We start from the raw sequence: 16,358 nt of genomic DNA, 5'->3' as shown, positions 1-16,358 counted from the left end.
CTGAAAATCAATCCTACTTTTATGGTTCTTCCAAGGAGAGAAATTATGACACCCTACTTAGTGGAACCACGAGCTGAACCACTATGTGCTAACTGATGTAAGCATTCCCATTTGGAGGAGAAGCATACCCACGTTTGTGAGAGTGTTTCATACTGGAGCCATGGGGAAGAAGATATCAGCATTGGATACTGGTCATGTTTTAACCTTTCTCTTTTTGCCAATACATCCAGTAAGTAGGAATCTTTATTATTAAGTTTCTGGCGTAGAATTGAAGTAGAATGTCTATGAATCGTGGGTGATAGGCTATGTGATTCTATAACAGTGGATTATTTATGCCCTTTCTTACCAGAGATGTGGAGATCCAGTCAGCCTGGGGTAAATGACTGCAGATTACAAAGGGTGGGGAATGAGTGGTCATTGCATGTTTAGTGTCTGAAGCAGGTGATGGTTCATCTGTGCTGCATGCCAGAGGTGGCAGAGTGAAGATTTCTCCCAGTGGTTTGGGATCTTGGGTTATGATTCCCTAGAGGGGCCATGCATTCAGGGATTGGTCTTGGAGACATCAGAAAGCTATAGGAAGAGTCACCACCTGCCTTTGATACCTGCCACCTTCTCTCTCATTTGCCCTTAGGACAAAGACTCATCTGTGCTTTCTTGAGTATTTTACAACATGATGAACAGGTGAATAAAACTCAGGGGGCTCTCTTATGACATCATTAGAGGATGGTTCCAGATTCTTGGGGAAAAAACACTTAAGTCCCATGTAAGGGGGACTGAACAGTTAAGTATAGTGTGTCGGCTTGACTCTAAGAGTGAGTCTTAAGCACTCAGCTCTGCTGGAAGAATCTGTGGTCAGGTGGTACTTACATTTCACTCAGAGGTCTACAACTTATGCCTAAAAAATTCCTCATATTATGCCAAATGTCTTCTTGCACTTGTGACATAGAGATTCTACATACTGGGAAGAATCTGAGGCAATTGTATAGGAATTCCCCCATGGAAGGAGCATCATAGTAGTCTAAAGGGGAATTACATGCCAGGCTCCTTCAGTGGAGGATGTGGTGAGAAAACTGACCACCTGTAAAAAGCGCATAAATGAACCATGCCTTTTTTCCCTGATGCCTTGACACCTTGAGGCCTTGCTGACTGCTGACCCTGATCCTGGCGGGACTGCCCCCGCCTAAGTTAGCTAATTTCTAAAGGTAGCAAACAACTCATCTTCCCTTCCTTTTATATGCAAAACAACCAATCCAGGGCCATAACTTCACCCACCTCCTTTACTGGGGTCTCACTCTCTAGGCTACTCTCTACCTGCGCTAATCGCCATAGGGCCAGGTGTCAGACAACTAGGGGCAGACCCTAGGTCTCAGAGCCTGCTGAAATTATTCAAGCTAGCCAATCCTAAACTTTCTTACCCTGTCTCGTGTGTTCTTTCCCATGGAAATCAAAACAAAGGCCTTGCCACATTTTCCCCTTTCTCCCTCTGCCTCCCGACCCACCATTGTGCTTCTCCACGTGGCTCCCCATCGCCTGGCATGCCTCCTTCTCTTGGCATCTGTGAGTATAATCATCTTTTCCATGGCAGTAATTTCCTGATGTGTTGGCCTTGCCACACCTAAATAATCATGGAACCTATATTTTAAAGTAGTGATTGGTGATCAGAGAAGTGATGACTAGATTATCCAGGTTGCTCCCAAGCCAAGACAAAGCATATGTTCCTCGATGTTTAGAGAATGCTATAGATGGTGACCATGCACGGAGCATGTGTACAGTTTTACTTCTCTGTACCTCTAGTGCTGAGAACAAACAGAGCCTGGAACACTGTGGCCCTATGTTTGTTGAAGAATGAGATGATGGTGGTGAGGGTGGAAAGCTGATTTCAGTTCTTCTGGTACTCTCTAGGGCCTCCCCTTCAAGCAGAAGTTGGAACACTTGACGTGGAGGTAACATCCTATGAATAGAGAAGACCTAGGTCAGAGGCTACTAGCACCAAGGACACAACACTGAGAGATGCCACAGGCAGAGAGACCCGAGTTAAAAAGTTATGGTTTGGATGAGTGGGGTGGAGGTTTCCTGGTTGTGATCACAGTTTTGTGGCCTTCATGGCCTCCAGACTGAGCTCTCAGTCCCCTTTTCTTAGATGAGGTGGCAGCAGTGGGCAGCAGTTGACTCTAGCAGATTGCAATGATCTTGACTCATGGTTTCCCCTGGGCATTCCATGAGTCACAGGCATGGCCACAGGAACATCTGCTGCTGATGTGCCCTGCATGGCATGGACAGTGGTGGAGGGGGCAAGAACATCAGAGATCTTTCTTCTTTTCTTTTTTTTTTTTGAGATGGAGTCTTGCTCTGTTGCCCAGGCTGGAGTGTAGTGGCGCAATCTCGGCTCACTGCAAGCTGCACCTCCCAGGTTCACACCATTGTCCTGCCTCAGCCTCCGGAGTAGCTGGGACTACAGGCACCCGCCACCACGCCCGGCTAAGTTTTTGTATTTTTTAGTAGAGACGGGGTTTCACCATGTTAGCCAGGATGGTCTCGATCTCCTGACTTCGTGATCCACCCACCTCGGGCTCCCAAAGTGCTGGGATTACAGGCATGAGCCACTGCACCCGGCCGAACATCAGAGATCTTAAGAGAAGACCTCCTGCAATTTTCTTTTGTCCTGTAAAGTAGTCTCGCTTCTAATGGGTTCGAAACAGTGTGGGATTAGATTGGGAAAGCGAGATGGAAGACAATGAGGAACAGAAACATTTGGGATGTGGGAGATTTAGGAAGAAAGGAGAGAGTGAGAATAAACCTCAGATCCCTAAGTAGCCCCTTGGGATGAAAAGGTAGACAGGGAAATTATGGGTATTGGAGTTGTGACTCAATCCAGCAACATTACAGTCCTGAGGCTGGGGCCAGCCTGCTGTACAGTGATGGGTTGGCAGCCTAAGCTCAGCACATGGGAGTGAGCATGGGGGAGGCAAGCCCCTTTACCTTCATACAGTGACTTACCTGAGGGGCAGGAGGACAGGTTGCTTTCATTAGTGATATTGGTTCAGGAGAGATGTTTTGGTCAGCCTGAGGGATTGCATTCTGTGGGAAGAGATAAAGAGCGAGCACAGGGTCTTTCACTGGCCAATCCCATATCTGCTCATGCAAATAAGTCACTGTGTCCCAGAATCAAGTCACATCAATAGTTGAGTGCTGTTAAGCAAATTGCATAACTTTTCTAAGCCTCTGTTTCCTCTTCCATGAAATGCAAAATATAACAGTGCTTATCTCACAGGGTTGTAGTAAGGAGTTAATAACATGATAATAGAATATCTAAAGGTACCTAACACATAGTAAATGTTCAAGAATGCTAGGCATAGTCCTTACCAATGCCATTGCCATTGATTCTAAGAGTCCCAAAAGGCATACAGAGGGCAGCGAGTGGAGGCCTCATCTTCCAGTTAGAGATTGGAATCTGGGACTGGGTTAGGAAATGGCTCGTGGTATAATAACAGGATTGAGAATCAGGGATATAACTTCCACCCTCATCCCCATATCAATTACCCAGTTTGCTGAGAGCAACTCTTGTATTTTTGTTCCCAGCTAACCGTAAGGAGCACTGGGCATCCCCTGCAGGCATAGTTGGAGAAGGAGGATGAGAAGAAGGAGGTGGAAAGAGGTCTTCATTTTGTAAAAAGGCAGCATCCTGAGCTGAAGGTAAAATGAAGAGAAGATGAAAAGCAGCTCCTGGGTTCACAGGGGAGGGGAGGGAAAGCAGCAGGTACTGTAGGGAGCAGGGAAGAGGCAGCTGTCATGCTTGGGAGGCCTGGGTCCCCTCCCAGCACTCCTACGAAGCAGAGATGTCAGGAAGGTAGCCTTGCTCAGGTTCACCTGCCAGACTGAGGAAGGAGCTGATAAGGATGGGAGGACAGGGACTTTTTCCATCTGGCAGTGTGTCTGGTGTGGATTCTCCCCCCTCCACCAACACACACTCCGGCAGTACCTAGGAACTAAGGTAGTCTGGGAGGGTCAAACTTTTAGAATGAGCCTGGGACAATCTCCAGTGTGTGTCCTAAGAGGTCCCAGTTGCTGTTGCTCTGGTTCTCTGCCTAAGGAATTCTTCCTGCTTCTCTTTCTCCTCTCTTTTCTTCTTGGCAGCCCCATAAGCTCGGTGGCTACTTTGCCAGAAATCGCCAAATTGGATGATGTACCTCATTATAGGCCTTTTGTTCATTCCTTCACTGGGAAAAGGTACAGAGAGAATGATCTAAGGGCCCTTATTGTCATCTATTCAGATAACATGACATTGCCCTTGACTAATTCTCTCCATAGACCAGTAACAAAAAATTCCAGCTTGAGGAGACATAGAATTAGAATGGAGGCTCCATGAAGGCAGTAATCTTTTCCTATTTTGGCAACCACTGCAGCCCAGTGCCTTTGTATACAGAATTTAATAAATGTTTGTTAAATGAGTGAATAAGAATACTTTTTATTTAGTTAAGAAGAAAAACAGTTTCAGTTATTTCAGAGTTTGTTCAGTGGTAGAATAATGTGGTTACAGCCCCAGGTTCTTTTTCCTCTTTCTGCTTCACCATGCTTACAGTTTTGGCTCAAAAGTCACAGGGTGATTGAACTAACTCCATGGACACAAGATAGCTGCCACAGCTCCAGACATCACATCCTCACACCAACAGCCCAAGCTAGAAGAGACATGGACAATTTTGAGTCTCTGTTTTTAATTCAAGAAATGAATTCTTTCTCAAGAGGCCCAAGCAGAACTCTCCCATGTCTTCTTGGTCTGATTTGGGTCACCTGCCACCCCATGCAACCCCACTCCATGCAAAGGTGGCTAGAAAAAGAAAGATTTGGCCAAGAGAAGTAAAAGTTCTGTTATCGGTTTAACTAATATTTTATCCTTCAGGATCGGACACATCAATACCCTGAATGACATTCAGATTCTGTTAACACTGAGAAAGGGGAAATGGGCCACCAAGTGGGCAGCTAATTATATCGGACAAAGCTACAAAATCTACTTTTGCTTCTGCTATTGTTGACCTCTCTGACCTCCATCTTCACTCTCTGGCTTTTCTTTCTCAGAGTGCCCTCTGGTGAACAGCTATTTCTCCTACTGACACCTTGAGAATGAAACCCAGGGACCTCCGTTTAAAATAAGATTTGTTCCTCAACGACCAGGATTGAGGTAAAGGAAGAGGAATAGAAAGCAAAAGAAGGAGCTGACTCAGACTCAGAGCTGGACCCAGTAGCAGGCACATTGTTCATTGTAACTCCTCCATGGGCCAGGCACTGTGCTATGCACTGGGGAGTCAGTGGTGTGCAAGTTAGGCAAAGTTTTCTCTTTCATGGATTACATGTTCCAGTGCAAGAGACAGTTAATACATTCATAAATAGACTATGAAGTCAACACTGAGAAGCATCATGGAAAAATAATTTTAAAAACAGGGCAAGGTAGAGGTGATGGGAAAGGTTGTCTGAAAAATAATTGAACACTGACCTTGTGTGTGAGAACTGTGTAACTATCGGGGAGACAGGACATAGGAAGGCCTTAAGGTGGGATGGTGGCTGGGACAGAGAATACCAAGAATGCAGATATGCCAGGGTGAGCAAAGGTCAGAAATGAAGTTAGAGATATCTCCAGTGACCAGGGGATGCAGGATTTAGTTGACCTTGAGATTTTATTTTTTCATGTAATGGAAATCACTAGACTTGAACAGGAAAGTGGCATTATCTGCTTTCTATTCTAAAAGACTCACTGCAGTTGCTATAAATAGGAGTATAGCTATTATTATAATAATTAACAGTATATATTTGAACAGAACAGTTATAACAAATTTTTATAAGTAATTAATAAACCCAAACAATATTTCGTAATTATATTTTGTAAAATGAGAAAGACAGAGCTTCTTCTCCCACTCAAGTAGTTTATATACTCATAGACAAACAACTTTGTTTCGCTAGAGTGAGATAAAGTCAGAACCATTATATTCCTAGTATTTCTTTTTTTTTTTCTTGAGATGAAGTCTTGCTCTGTTGCCCAGGCTGGAGGCTGGAGTGCAGTGGCATGATCACAGCTCACTGCAACCTCTGCCTCACAGGTTCAAGCAATTTTCCTGCCTCAGGCTCCTGAGTAGTTGGAACTACAGGCATGAGCCACCATGCCTGGCTAATTTTTTTGTATTTTTAATGGAGATGGGGTTTCACCAGGTTGGCCAGACTGGTCTCGAACTCCTGACTTCAAGTGATCCACCTGCCTCGGCCTCCCAAAGTGCTGGGATTATAGGCGTAAGCCACCACACCCAGCCATTCTTAGTATTTATTTTCATAGTTGTCAGTTTTGACACGTCCACTTCTTAAGTAGATAGAAAGAGAAAGTATTTATTGTAGTAATACCATTCAATTTGTCTGAATTCCTTTTGAATGATTTGTCAACAATCTCACACACCAACTTGCTATTAAAAATTATTTTTGGTAATTCATCAATTGACAACTGGATTATATCCTCCTCCAATCCTATAAAGACCAAACCATGGAAGCCTCCCAAGCTGTGAAAGGACTTGTTACCCCGTCACTGGATCATTCATACACTCAACATGGATGCCCATCTTTTTAATCATTTCTTGTTTGGCATTCTGCAGATTTTTATACTCCAAGATAATAAGATTCAGTGACAGGTGAGGGCTGTGGTTTTCTTTTGTTATGTGGTAGAAAGGCAATGGTGTGAAAGAAGTCACCTTGATCAAAGCACATCTCAGGCACTTGAATTTAGTAAAGAGTACATACACATACTGAAAATCTAGAACTAGATTCCCTTGAAGCCACCCCTGCTTGCCCATCCCTTGAAAAGTCTTCTCACACATAGCGCAGAGCCTGTTTTTCTAGTTGGTGAGCTTTGTAGGGATGTGTTATTTTATTTCTCTTTACCCCATGCCAAGCAATATGCCTGGCACAGCCATCTTTTTGTTAAAAAATGAGGGAAGTGGGGGTTTGGAGTGTCCGTTTGCTTTTCCCATTCTTCCATATCTTTCCTAACTTCCCATCCCACTTCCCAAACTGAGATGTCACCACTGGGACACTGACAGCATCTTCTGGCCAGGGGAGTCCCAAGCTGGGGACCATAACAGTGATGACATAAACACAGAGAGGTATAAAGTTTGTCTTTATTACCCAACAATCAGGACTGGAACAAATGAAGGGGTATGTTTGAGTTAGATTTCCTGGTTGAGACCCTGGTTTCATTACTGTCACGGTCACAAAACTGAGTTCTCAACCTTCTCCCTCTCAGGCCAGGTAGCAGCAGCGGGCAGTGGTCCAGTCCATCACACTGCACTGGCAGTGGCAGGTGGTTCCCCCCTGAACATCCCATGAACCACAGCCATAGCCACAAGCACAGCCAGTGACAGTCATCCCTGCATGGGCACATGAAGCACAGCCATCAGAGCTCTTGGAATGTAAGAGGAGGAAGGGCAACCCACAACCATCTTTCAACCCTGTGCAGTCAGGGGTAGAGCTAGGTTTCATGGGGCCTCAAGTTCATTCAACTTTAAGAGCTCATTTCAATAAAAGAAATACAGATATCACAAAAACAAATATTTGGGGCCATGAAAGAGACTTATGCAAGTGAGAGACTTGGAACTTGGGAGTTTCAATTTTCTTCGATTTGTGATAAATTCACCTCTCTGTTGGCCCCTACCCATCAAAACAGGGGAATAGATTGGAAAGACAAATGAACGATGTGATCATTATGGGACAATGGAGGAGAGGGAGGGCTGAGAAACAGGGGCATGAAGTGAAAGGGTGAAAGGAAGAGGCAGAAGCCCACGATCCCCCAGTAGCATCCTTCAGGAAAACAAGAATGGGCAAGGGGTCTCTAGCAGGGTGCCAGGGTGATACAGACCTGAGGTGGGGGATGGTGTAGGTGCAGGGAGATGGACAGGGGAGGACACGGGGCATCTTACTTACCCTCAGGGAGTTACTCACCAGCAGGGCAAGAGGCCAGCCTTCCTTGGCTCTTGACACTAGTACACGAGAGCTTCTTGCTTACGGGAGAGGGACTGTACTCTGAGTAGGAAAGAAGAAGGGATATATAGCCCATGAGCTATCCTCCCTATAATCCCCTTCATCTTCTACCTTGGAGGTGACACTATGTCTAGAATCAGGCTACTCATCAACTTTTATGGTTTAGTTTCCTCATTTTTCAAGGGGAAGTAATAGTTGTCCTTACCTCATAAAATGGTTGTGGGAATTAAATGAACTAATCTACATAAAGCTCAGATTATACCTGGTTCATAATGAGTGTTCATAAATTACAGCTACCATTCTCCACGTCTTCCTCCTCATCAGGAAAACCTTAGCTTTTAGCCAAGAGTTCAAACAGGGGTAGGGTCGTGTAGAAAGCCCTCATCAGGGGTTGGGCTTGGTTGGGATCTTGGGACAGGATAGAGACAAAGCTGGAGTTTAAGAACAGGAGGAATGAGCAAGAGTCAGCCCCCCGCTTCCCCCTACCCCAGTCACTTACCTAGACGGTTGAGAACATCCTTGATCTTCTTATTCATAACGGAGTCTAAGGAACACTGAGTACTCCCTGGGACGATCAACTGGAGAAGGGGAATGAGGATGAGAAGGTGGCAAGAGGAAGGCCCCATCCTGTACAGAGTCAGTGTCCTGGGGCTGGGAGAAAAGATGGAAAGCAGCTTAGATCTCTGAGCTCCTGGGTGGTGGTAAAGGAAAGAAGACAATGTGGTTAGTTTCAAGGGAGTAAAGATGGAAGAACAGCACCATCAGCACTGGATCTCTTTAGGTGGTTTGGAGAAGCAGGTAGGGTTGCTGAAGAACAGACTTACTCACCAAAACTTTCAGAGAAGGTCTGCAAAGACTAGCCAGGCAAGGGTGTTTTAATACCCCTGGTATTAACCTGGGCATTTTTAATATGCAAGCACACACACACATGTAAACACACTCCCAGCACATTTTCAAAGACCTGTGCCAGCTAGGGTGACAGGTGACTGTGATAAACTTTGGAGTGTTCATGAGAAGCAACAGCTGCCTTTGCTCTGGATCTCTGCCGAGGGAGGCCTCCTGCCTGTTTGTTCTCCTTCTCCTTTCTTCTTGGCAACCCGATAAGGCTAGCACCTAGGCCTTCTGTGGCCTGCCGGTATTATGGGCTTCTTGTTTGATCCTTCATCAATAAGAGGTTACTTTGCAGTTAACAAACAAATTAATCTACCCATCATCTATCCCAAACCCAAGTGTAAGCTCTTTCTTATCTCTGTTGGCCGAGGGAGGGCCCTACTCGTCACCTGTTCAGACACCATTTTATTGTCCCTGGCTAATCTCATTCAGAGGAAAGTCACAGAAAGACTAATTAATGCTAATTATTTAAAATAAGGAAGTTCAGTATTTACTTAACTAGAAGCGTGGTTTATGATTCCAGAGTTCTTCTGGGGGCTCGTAAAGTTCCCCTTTTTCCCCCACCATTCTCAGCTAATCTTTCGATCTTGTCTCTTCATGGTCACAAGGTAGAAGGTGCCACATCCTCAGCCCAGACCCTGAGCAGGAAAGAAGGAGTGGGGCAAGGCCACTTTCTTTGGGGGCTTTACCTTTTTATTTTGAGAGCAGGATCTTTCCCTAGAAGCTCAAGAAGACTTCCCCTTACATTTCACTGTTTGGTTCCGGGTCACACAACCTCCCTTTCTATCAGCTATGGCTGAAAGAGAGAGCTGGGCTTCACAATTCCTTATCCAAGACCTGGGGCCCAGGTGTGTTTCAGAACTCAGAATGTTTCAGATTATGGAAGGCGCAAATTCTCTGTATTATGTTAACCACTAAGGAGGTTGGGGGCAGCATTCTGCAGTCTAATGCATAAATAGTCTGCTGCAAAATGTATGAATATTAATGCAGGATAAATAAAGACCATAAACAGCCTCACACCAGGCCATGCCAAGTTTTTCTGCCAAATGAGCCTCAAATTTAGGACAGAAAAATTTCATTTTTAGAGGCTTTTAGATTTTAGAATAATGGATAAGGGATCGAGGACTTTGAGGATTCACACATGGCCGAGAGGAGTGAGGATGCCATGATTCCTCATCTAGGATGGGGCATGTGGCCACCACGAATAAATAAAATTTAAAGAACAGCAGATGAAGAAGCAGAGAAAGGGGCCATGTGTTGTGACTCATGCCCGTAATTCCAATAGTTTGAGTCAGGAGGATCTCTTGACCACAAGAGTTCAATACCGGCCTGGGCAACATAGTGAGACTCTGTCTGTTAAAAAAAAAAAAAAAAAATTGCTGGGTGTGGTGACATGCATCTGTGGTCCCAGCTACTTAGGAGACTGAGGCAGGAGGATCACTTGAGCTTCGAGGTTGCAGTGAGCTGAGATTGTTCCATTGCACTCCAGCCTGGGTGACAAAGCAAGACTTTGCCTTAAAAAAATAAAATAAAATAAAAAAATAAAATAAAATAATAAAAAGCAGAAAAAGGCAGTTAGGTGACTATTCCTGGAGGCAGTCAGAGCTGGAAAAGTTGGGCTCTACCTCTGTGGCCAGCCTTTCTGCCCACTTTCCTGGAGATGCCCTCTAATGAACACTATTACTTGTACATATCTCTCTCAGGCAACTTTGAGAAATGAGGCCTAGGGATGCCAGCAAAAAGGCAAGGATGCTTCCTCAATTACCAGACAGGAGTTGAAGAGAAGAAAAATGCGACTGGAGAATAAGAAAGAGCATACACTTGGATTTGGGATAGATGATGGGTTGATAAAGTTGTTTGTTAATTCAATGAATATTTGTAGAGCTTCTCTTTACCAGCTCTAGCTCTGGTGACTCAGTGGCAGACAACGTAGACAAGATTTTTGCCCTTTTGTTACTACATTCTAATGGGGGAGATAAATACAGTATGTATATGTGTGTGTGTGTGTGTGTGTGTGTGTGTGTGTATATGCAAGTATTGAGAAATGCTCTAAAGAAAAATAAGTCAGGACAAGGCAATAGAGTGTGCCACTGTGCATTGCCCGTAACGCAGTATGTTCAGGAAAGGTGTCTCAGAAAAGGTAACAATGACCTGAAGAAGTGAGGGGGTGAATCATAGGAAAATCTGGGACAAATGTTCTAGCCAATGTTCTAGCCTATGGAACAAGTATAAAGAGCCCACGGCAAAGAGATGGTTGGTGTGTTGAAGGAATGACAGCAATGGCAATATGGCCAGAATGAAGTATGGGGGGAAAGGCCAGAAAAGAGGTCAGAGAGCTGACCAGGACCAGATTATATAGAACTTGTAAGCCAATGTAAGGGCTTTGGGTCTTATTATAAATTTGACAGCAAATTATTGTAGTGTTTTGTTCAGGGGAGTGACATAAAATGATTTATGGTTTTCTAATGCTTAATTTTTCGTTTTCTGTTTTGGAGATAGGGTCTAATTCTGTCACCCAAGCTGGAGTGCAGTGGTGTGATCATGGCACTACAGCCTTGAACTCCTGGGCTCAAGTGATCCTTGTGCCTAAGCCTTCCAAGTAGCTGAAGACTATAATAGTGTGCCACCATACCGGGCTGTTTAAAAAAAATTTTTTTTGAAGAGACAAGGCCTTATTATGTTGCCTAGGCTAGTCTTGAACGCCTGAGCTCAAGTGATCCTCCCATCTTGCTTCCCAAAGGTGAAATTGCAGGTGTGACCCACTGTGCCTGGCCCTGATTAACATTTTATAAAGCTTACTATGGCCACTGTGGAAGAGACACCATGGAGGTAAAACAGGTAAGAGGTAAGCAGGGAAAGCAGGCAGCAGGCTTCTACAGAGTTCTAGGTCTCGGAGAGTAATCAAGGAAGAAGTGAGAACCGAGCCTCCACAGGATTTGCTGATGGATGCAAGGTGTAGAAGAAACAGAGAAGTACAGATCTAGAGTTTTGTTTGGAATAACTTATTGAAGAGTGCTGCTATTTACTGAAATGGGGTTCCCTGGGACAACAGTAGATATGGTGGGAACATAACATCGTATTTGATCACAGTCAATTTAATGTGCCTATTAGAAATGTAGGGGGCGCTGTGGCATACAGAGTTAGGTATACAAATCTGGGATCCAGGGAAACAGTAAGAGTTGGAGATATAAATTTTCAAGTAATCAGTACACAGCTGGATCTATGTGCAGCGATATTCAATGGGAAAAAAGAAATATATTTGTTTTTAGTGAAGCACATAAAGAAAGCAGAAGGCTAGGCAGTGGATGAGCAGAAACATATAGGTTTAGAAATATGAATTAAGCTGCATTGACTAATCAGTTTGTTGGGAATAGCAACAAAAGAGAAGAGGACAGGAACACTCAAGAGTGCTCCTGGGTTACAATGAGCTTGGACAGCAGGGATAGTGCTCACCTCCGGGGAACACTTGTCGTCAGTGGCATGTTTAGCATACTTGACACCCAGAGGGGGTCACTTTTTAATACTGCTGTCCTTTATATAGCAAAACCATTGTCAGTAATAATTATGTAATGATCAGTAATAGAGCTAATTATTATTTTTGATTCATTCTCTGGTTTTAAAACAAGAAAATAACTATCAGAAAGGATAAATAGTAACTTTAAATATATCATTTAAATTCAGTACAATATTTTACATACAAATTAAAATTTGCACTTACCAAACAAAAATATCATACCTTACAGTTTGTACTGTTTCAATATAAATTTTAAACACAATTAAACTTCACATAATCATATAGAATGATCAAATGTCTCTGTAATTAAAGTTGGGTTAATTTGTCTTTACAATCACTGGGCTACAATGTTTCTTTAGAATCTACTGTTTAAATGCAGGAATATGTAATAACACAGGGATTGGAGACAAACCATTCGAAACAAACGTGGATATTGAATTGTTATGATCTTACTTTAGAAACGAAGATGTGTAGCTGAGGCCAAGTATGTTGGGGCCAACTGTATAACCGGAAGTTCTCGGAATTAATTTTCATGTAGAACACAATGTTTATTAAAATATAAGTAATAAAAAAATGGGCTAAACTGAAGCTTACATATATACTGTTAAAACTCAACAGCAATTACAGCGATTGTTTAGAACTTCAATTCACAATGTTTTGGGGGATGAATATTTTACCATTGATATTATTTAGAATTGCCATGCATGGTGATAATGAAGAGCAGATTAACTTTCATTGGCTTTATTATTGCTTTTGAATTCTCTATGGATAATGCATCCTGCTTCTAGCCAGCATCCCCACCCTTGGTAGTGGCTGCTGATGATATGAGGACATTGCCTGGGATTAGTCATTCTATCATCAGCTCAGGAATGCTGAGCTTCTACCTCAGCATTCCTGGAAAATATTCAGAAAAATCCTACACAGAGAGATGAAAGAAAGTTTTTTTTACTTCCAGAATTTGTAGATAAACCCAGTGGAGACTTTTAAACATTCTCCTCTCCCTTAGAGCTACCTTCTTCCTAAGAGTGCGCTCCTCTCCCAACAACCTAACTGTGGAGGTAACTGTACTTGTTCGTAATGCAGGATATTCAGGGAAGGGGTCTCAGAACAGGTAACAATGACCTTTTAAGTCATATCTCCTTTCCCCCATTTGATTCTCCACTGACTATATTGTGTTTCATTTACTTTTGTATACACAGAGGTTGAAAAGTTATTAGCATAGGGCTTCAGCTGAAAAAGAAAAAAAAAAGAGGGACCCCAAACCTGGGTATTGGCAACTGGGAAAGGTAAAGGCAGAGAAGATGGAGATGAAGCTAACAGACTCATCTGTTTCAGGCTAAGCTAAGGCACAGCTGTGACCATGTCCTATGACTAAGTCCTATGACTTCTCATACATGGGAGCAGAGGGATTCAGCATACAATGTGGAATTCTGAAGGTGTATTGTGTTAAAAGTTAATATCAAAGCTTCTCTTTTTATTTAGTTTTTCCTTAAACAGTTTCTATTTTTGTATGTTTTATCATGAACATAATGTGTATTGTATGTTTATAGTTCATTAACTACATTTGAATATAGGTTGAATTGTTTTTAACTCTTGATGTATCTGGGAAAAAAAGGAGACCAAAAAATAAGTTTCCAGAACGTGTTTGGCTAAAATTGAGGAACTCTCTGATGAGGCGATGAAGTGCTGATCATTTTTTATATTCCACAGAAATGAATCTTGTTGATTCCTGTGCTTTAGATACTACATAATAAATTAGTCAAATTGATATTGGACATAAAAATTGAGAAACCAGATGTGTTTTCTCATTCAGAGGGGAGGCTGACCTACCCCTGGATAGAGATTAGCCATAGGTTCTTTTGGTGATAGAATAAAATGTCCCCAAGAAATGATGTTGGAATCTGGGCAAGGGTTGTATAAAACCTGATTAAGACCCAGAGTTCTGCATCATCAAGCAGAGAAAAAAAAAAAAAAAACGGGTTTGTAAAACTTGATGAGCTGATGCTTTCAATTAGCTGTGAAACCATAAAGGATCCTTACTCATCAAGATTTCAATCAGGTACAAGTCTCTTAAAGAAGATTGCATTCCAGTCGCAAAAGGAGTGCCCTAGGGTGGCTGAGCGGATTGATGTGTCCAGTATTATTATTTCTTAGAATGCTGGAAAATGTCTAATAAAGGCAACAGTTTTTCCTGGCAGTATTCATTGTAAAGTTAGTTATGGTAATACTTGGCTAACTGGTTCAGCTGTTAGATGTGCACAAAAGCAGAGGTGAGAGATAGAGATACTCGGTGAAGAATGATTACAATAATGGACACTGGGGAAGGGATAATGAGAGAAGAGGGTCGGGAGAAGGAGAGAATGGTGAAAGGAGATGAAAAGAAAGGAAAGTGTGGTGGAGGCTAGAGAAGCCACAGGCCCTTGCACTTTCCTTGAAGAGCAGTGTTTCAGGCTGGGTGCGGTGGCTCATGCCTGTAATCTCTACACTTTGGGAGGTCAAAGTGGGTGGGTCACCTGAGGTCAGGAGTTCAAGACCAGCCTGGCCAACATGATGAAACCCCATCTCTACTAAAAATACAAAAAAGTAGCTGGGTGTGGTGGCACACGCCTGTAATCCCAGCTACTCAGGAGGCTGAGGCAGGAGAATCACTTGAACCCTGGAGGCAGAGGTTGCAGTGAGCTGAGATTGCACCACAGAACTACAGCCTGGGAAACAAGAGCAAAACTCTGTCTAAAAAAAAATAGCAGTGTTTCAGTAAAGTGGTTTAAGGGTAACATAGATAATGCCTGTATTAGCAGATTCACCTGGGGGTCACCGGCCGGGGCAGTCATCCTAGCTCGGTGTGCTCTTCCTCACTTGATATCTGTGTGTAGGTTAAAAAGAAGCCACAGAGGATCCCAGGGTTCTGGTTCAGGAAGGGGATGGGTCTAGGTGGAGATTGCCCAGAGTCCCTGTGAAAGAGTACAGACCCGTGGAAAATGCTAGAGGAGGGAATAAAAGGTAGTGAGCTATCAAAAGGCTTTTTGGTAGTGTCGCTCCTGCCATATTTTTATGAGCAGACACTCAACTGTTTGACTCTCCAATCAGTGCTTTTTGAAAGAGCCTTCCTTTGTCTGCCAGTGAAATGCTCCGTGGGTCATAGCTCAGACAGTTTAGGAGCCACGTGCCCTTTAATTCTCTAATGTTTTAAGAGGATAGCTGAACTGATTAGGGACGTTTTATATATTTATATATACATAATTTTATTTCATATATAACATAAATTATATATAAATTGTACTTATATATAAGTATATACATGTAAATTTCATTTATATATAAATATAAAATATTTAAATATATAAATGTAAACTATATATGTATGTATACACACATACACACAAATCACAATCATTCATTGCTTCATGATGGGGATGCATTCTGAGAAATGTAAGTTAGGCAGTTTCATCATCGTGCAAACCTCATAGAGTGTACTTACCCAAACCTAGATGGCATAGCCCACTGGGTTATCTGGGCTATATGATGTAGCCTGTTGCTCCTGGCTACAAACCTGTATAGCATGTTACTCGTACTGAATCCTGGAGGCAATGGTAACACAGTGGTAAGTATCTGTGTATCTAAACATAGGAAAGGTACAGTAACAATACAGTAGAAAAGATTTTAAAATGGTACACCTATATAGGGCACTTACCATGAACGAAGCTTGCAAAACTGAAAGTTGTTCTAGGAGAGTCTAGTGAGTAAATAGGAAGTGAATATGAAAGCCTAGGACATTACTGTACACTACTGTAGACTTTATAAACACTTGAAATTTAAGTTACACTAAATTTATTTTTAAACTTCTTCAATAGTAAATTAATTTTAGCCTGCTGTAACTTTTTTACTTTATAAACTTTTATATTCTTTTAAACTTTTGGACTCTTTTGTAATAGCACTTACCTTA

General features: G+C 42.7%; 1 protein-coding gene across 1 annotated transcript; it reads right to left on the bottom strand.

Annotated features, from left to right (window-relative positions):
- Positions 1 to 7,272: 7,272 nt before the first annotated feature.
- LOC113225270 (resistin-like beta) lies at positions 7,273 to 15,960 on the bottom strand. Its single transcript, XM_026456875.1, has 4 exons — positions 15,894 to 15,960; positions 8,510 to 8,661; positions 7,972 to 8,052; positions 7,273 to 7,400 (listed from the first exon to the last, which is right to left on the bottom strand). Exons 1-4 carry the CDS (start codon positions 15,908 to 15,910, stop codon positions 7,273 to 7,275), a joined length of 378 nt encoding a protein of 125 aa, XP_026312660.1. The 5' UTR covers positions 15,911 to 15,960.
- Positions 15,961 to 16,358: the final 398 nt, after the last annotated feature.

Source organism: Piliocolobus tephrosceles, unplaced genomic scaffold (genome assembly GCF_002776525.5).
Source record: "Piliocolobus tephrosceles isolate RC106 unplaced genomic scaffold, ASM277652v3 unscaffolded_20, whole genome shotgun sequence".
Lineage (NCBI taxonomy): Eukaryota > Metazoa > Chordata > Mammalia > Primates > Cercopithecidae > Piliocolobus > Piliocolobus tephrosceles.
This window is presented reverse-complemented; position numbering and strand designations above follow the sequence as displayed.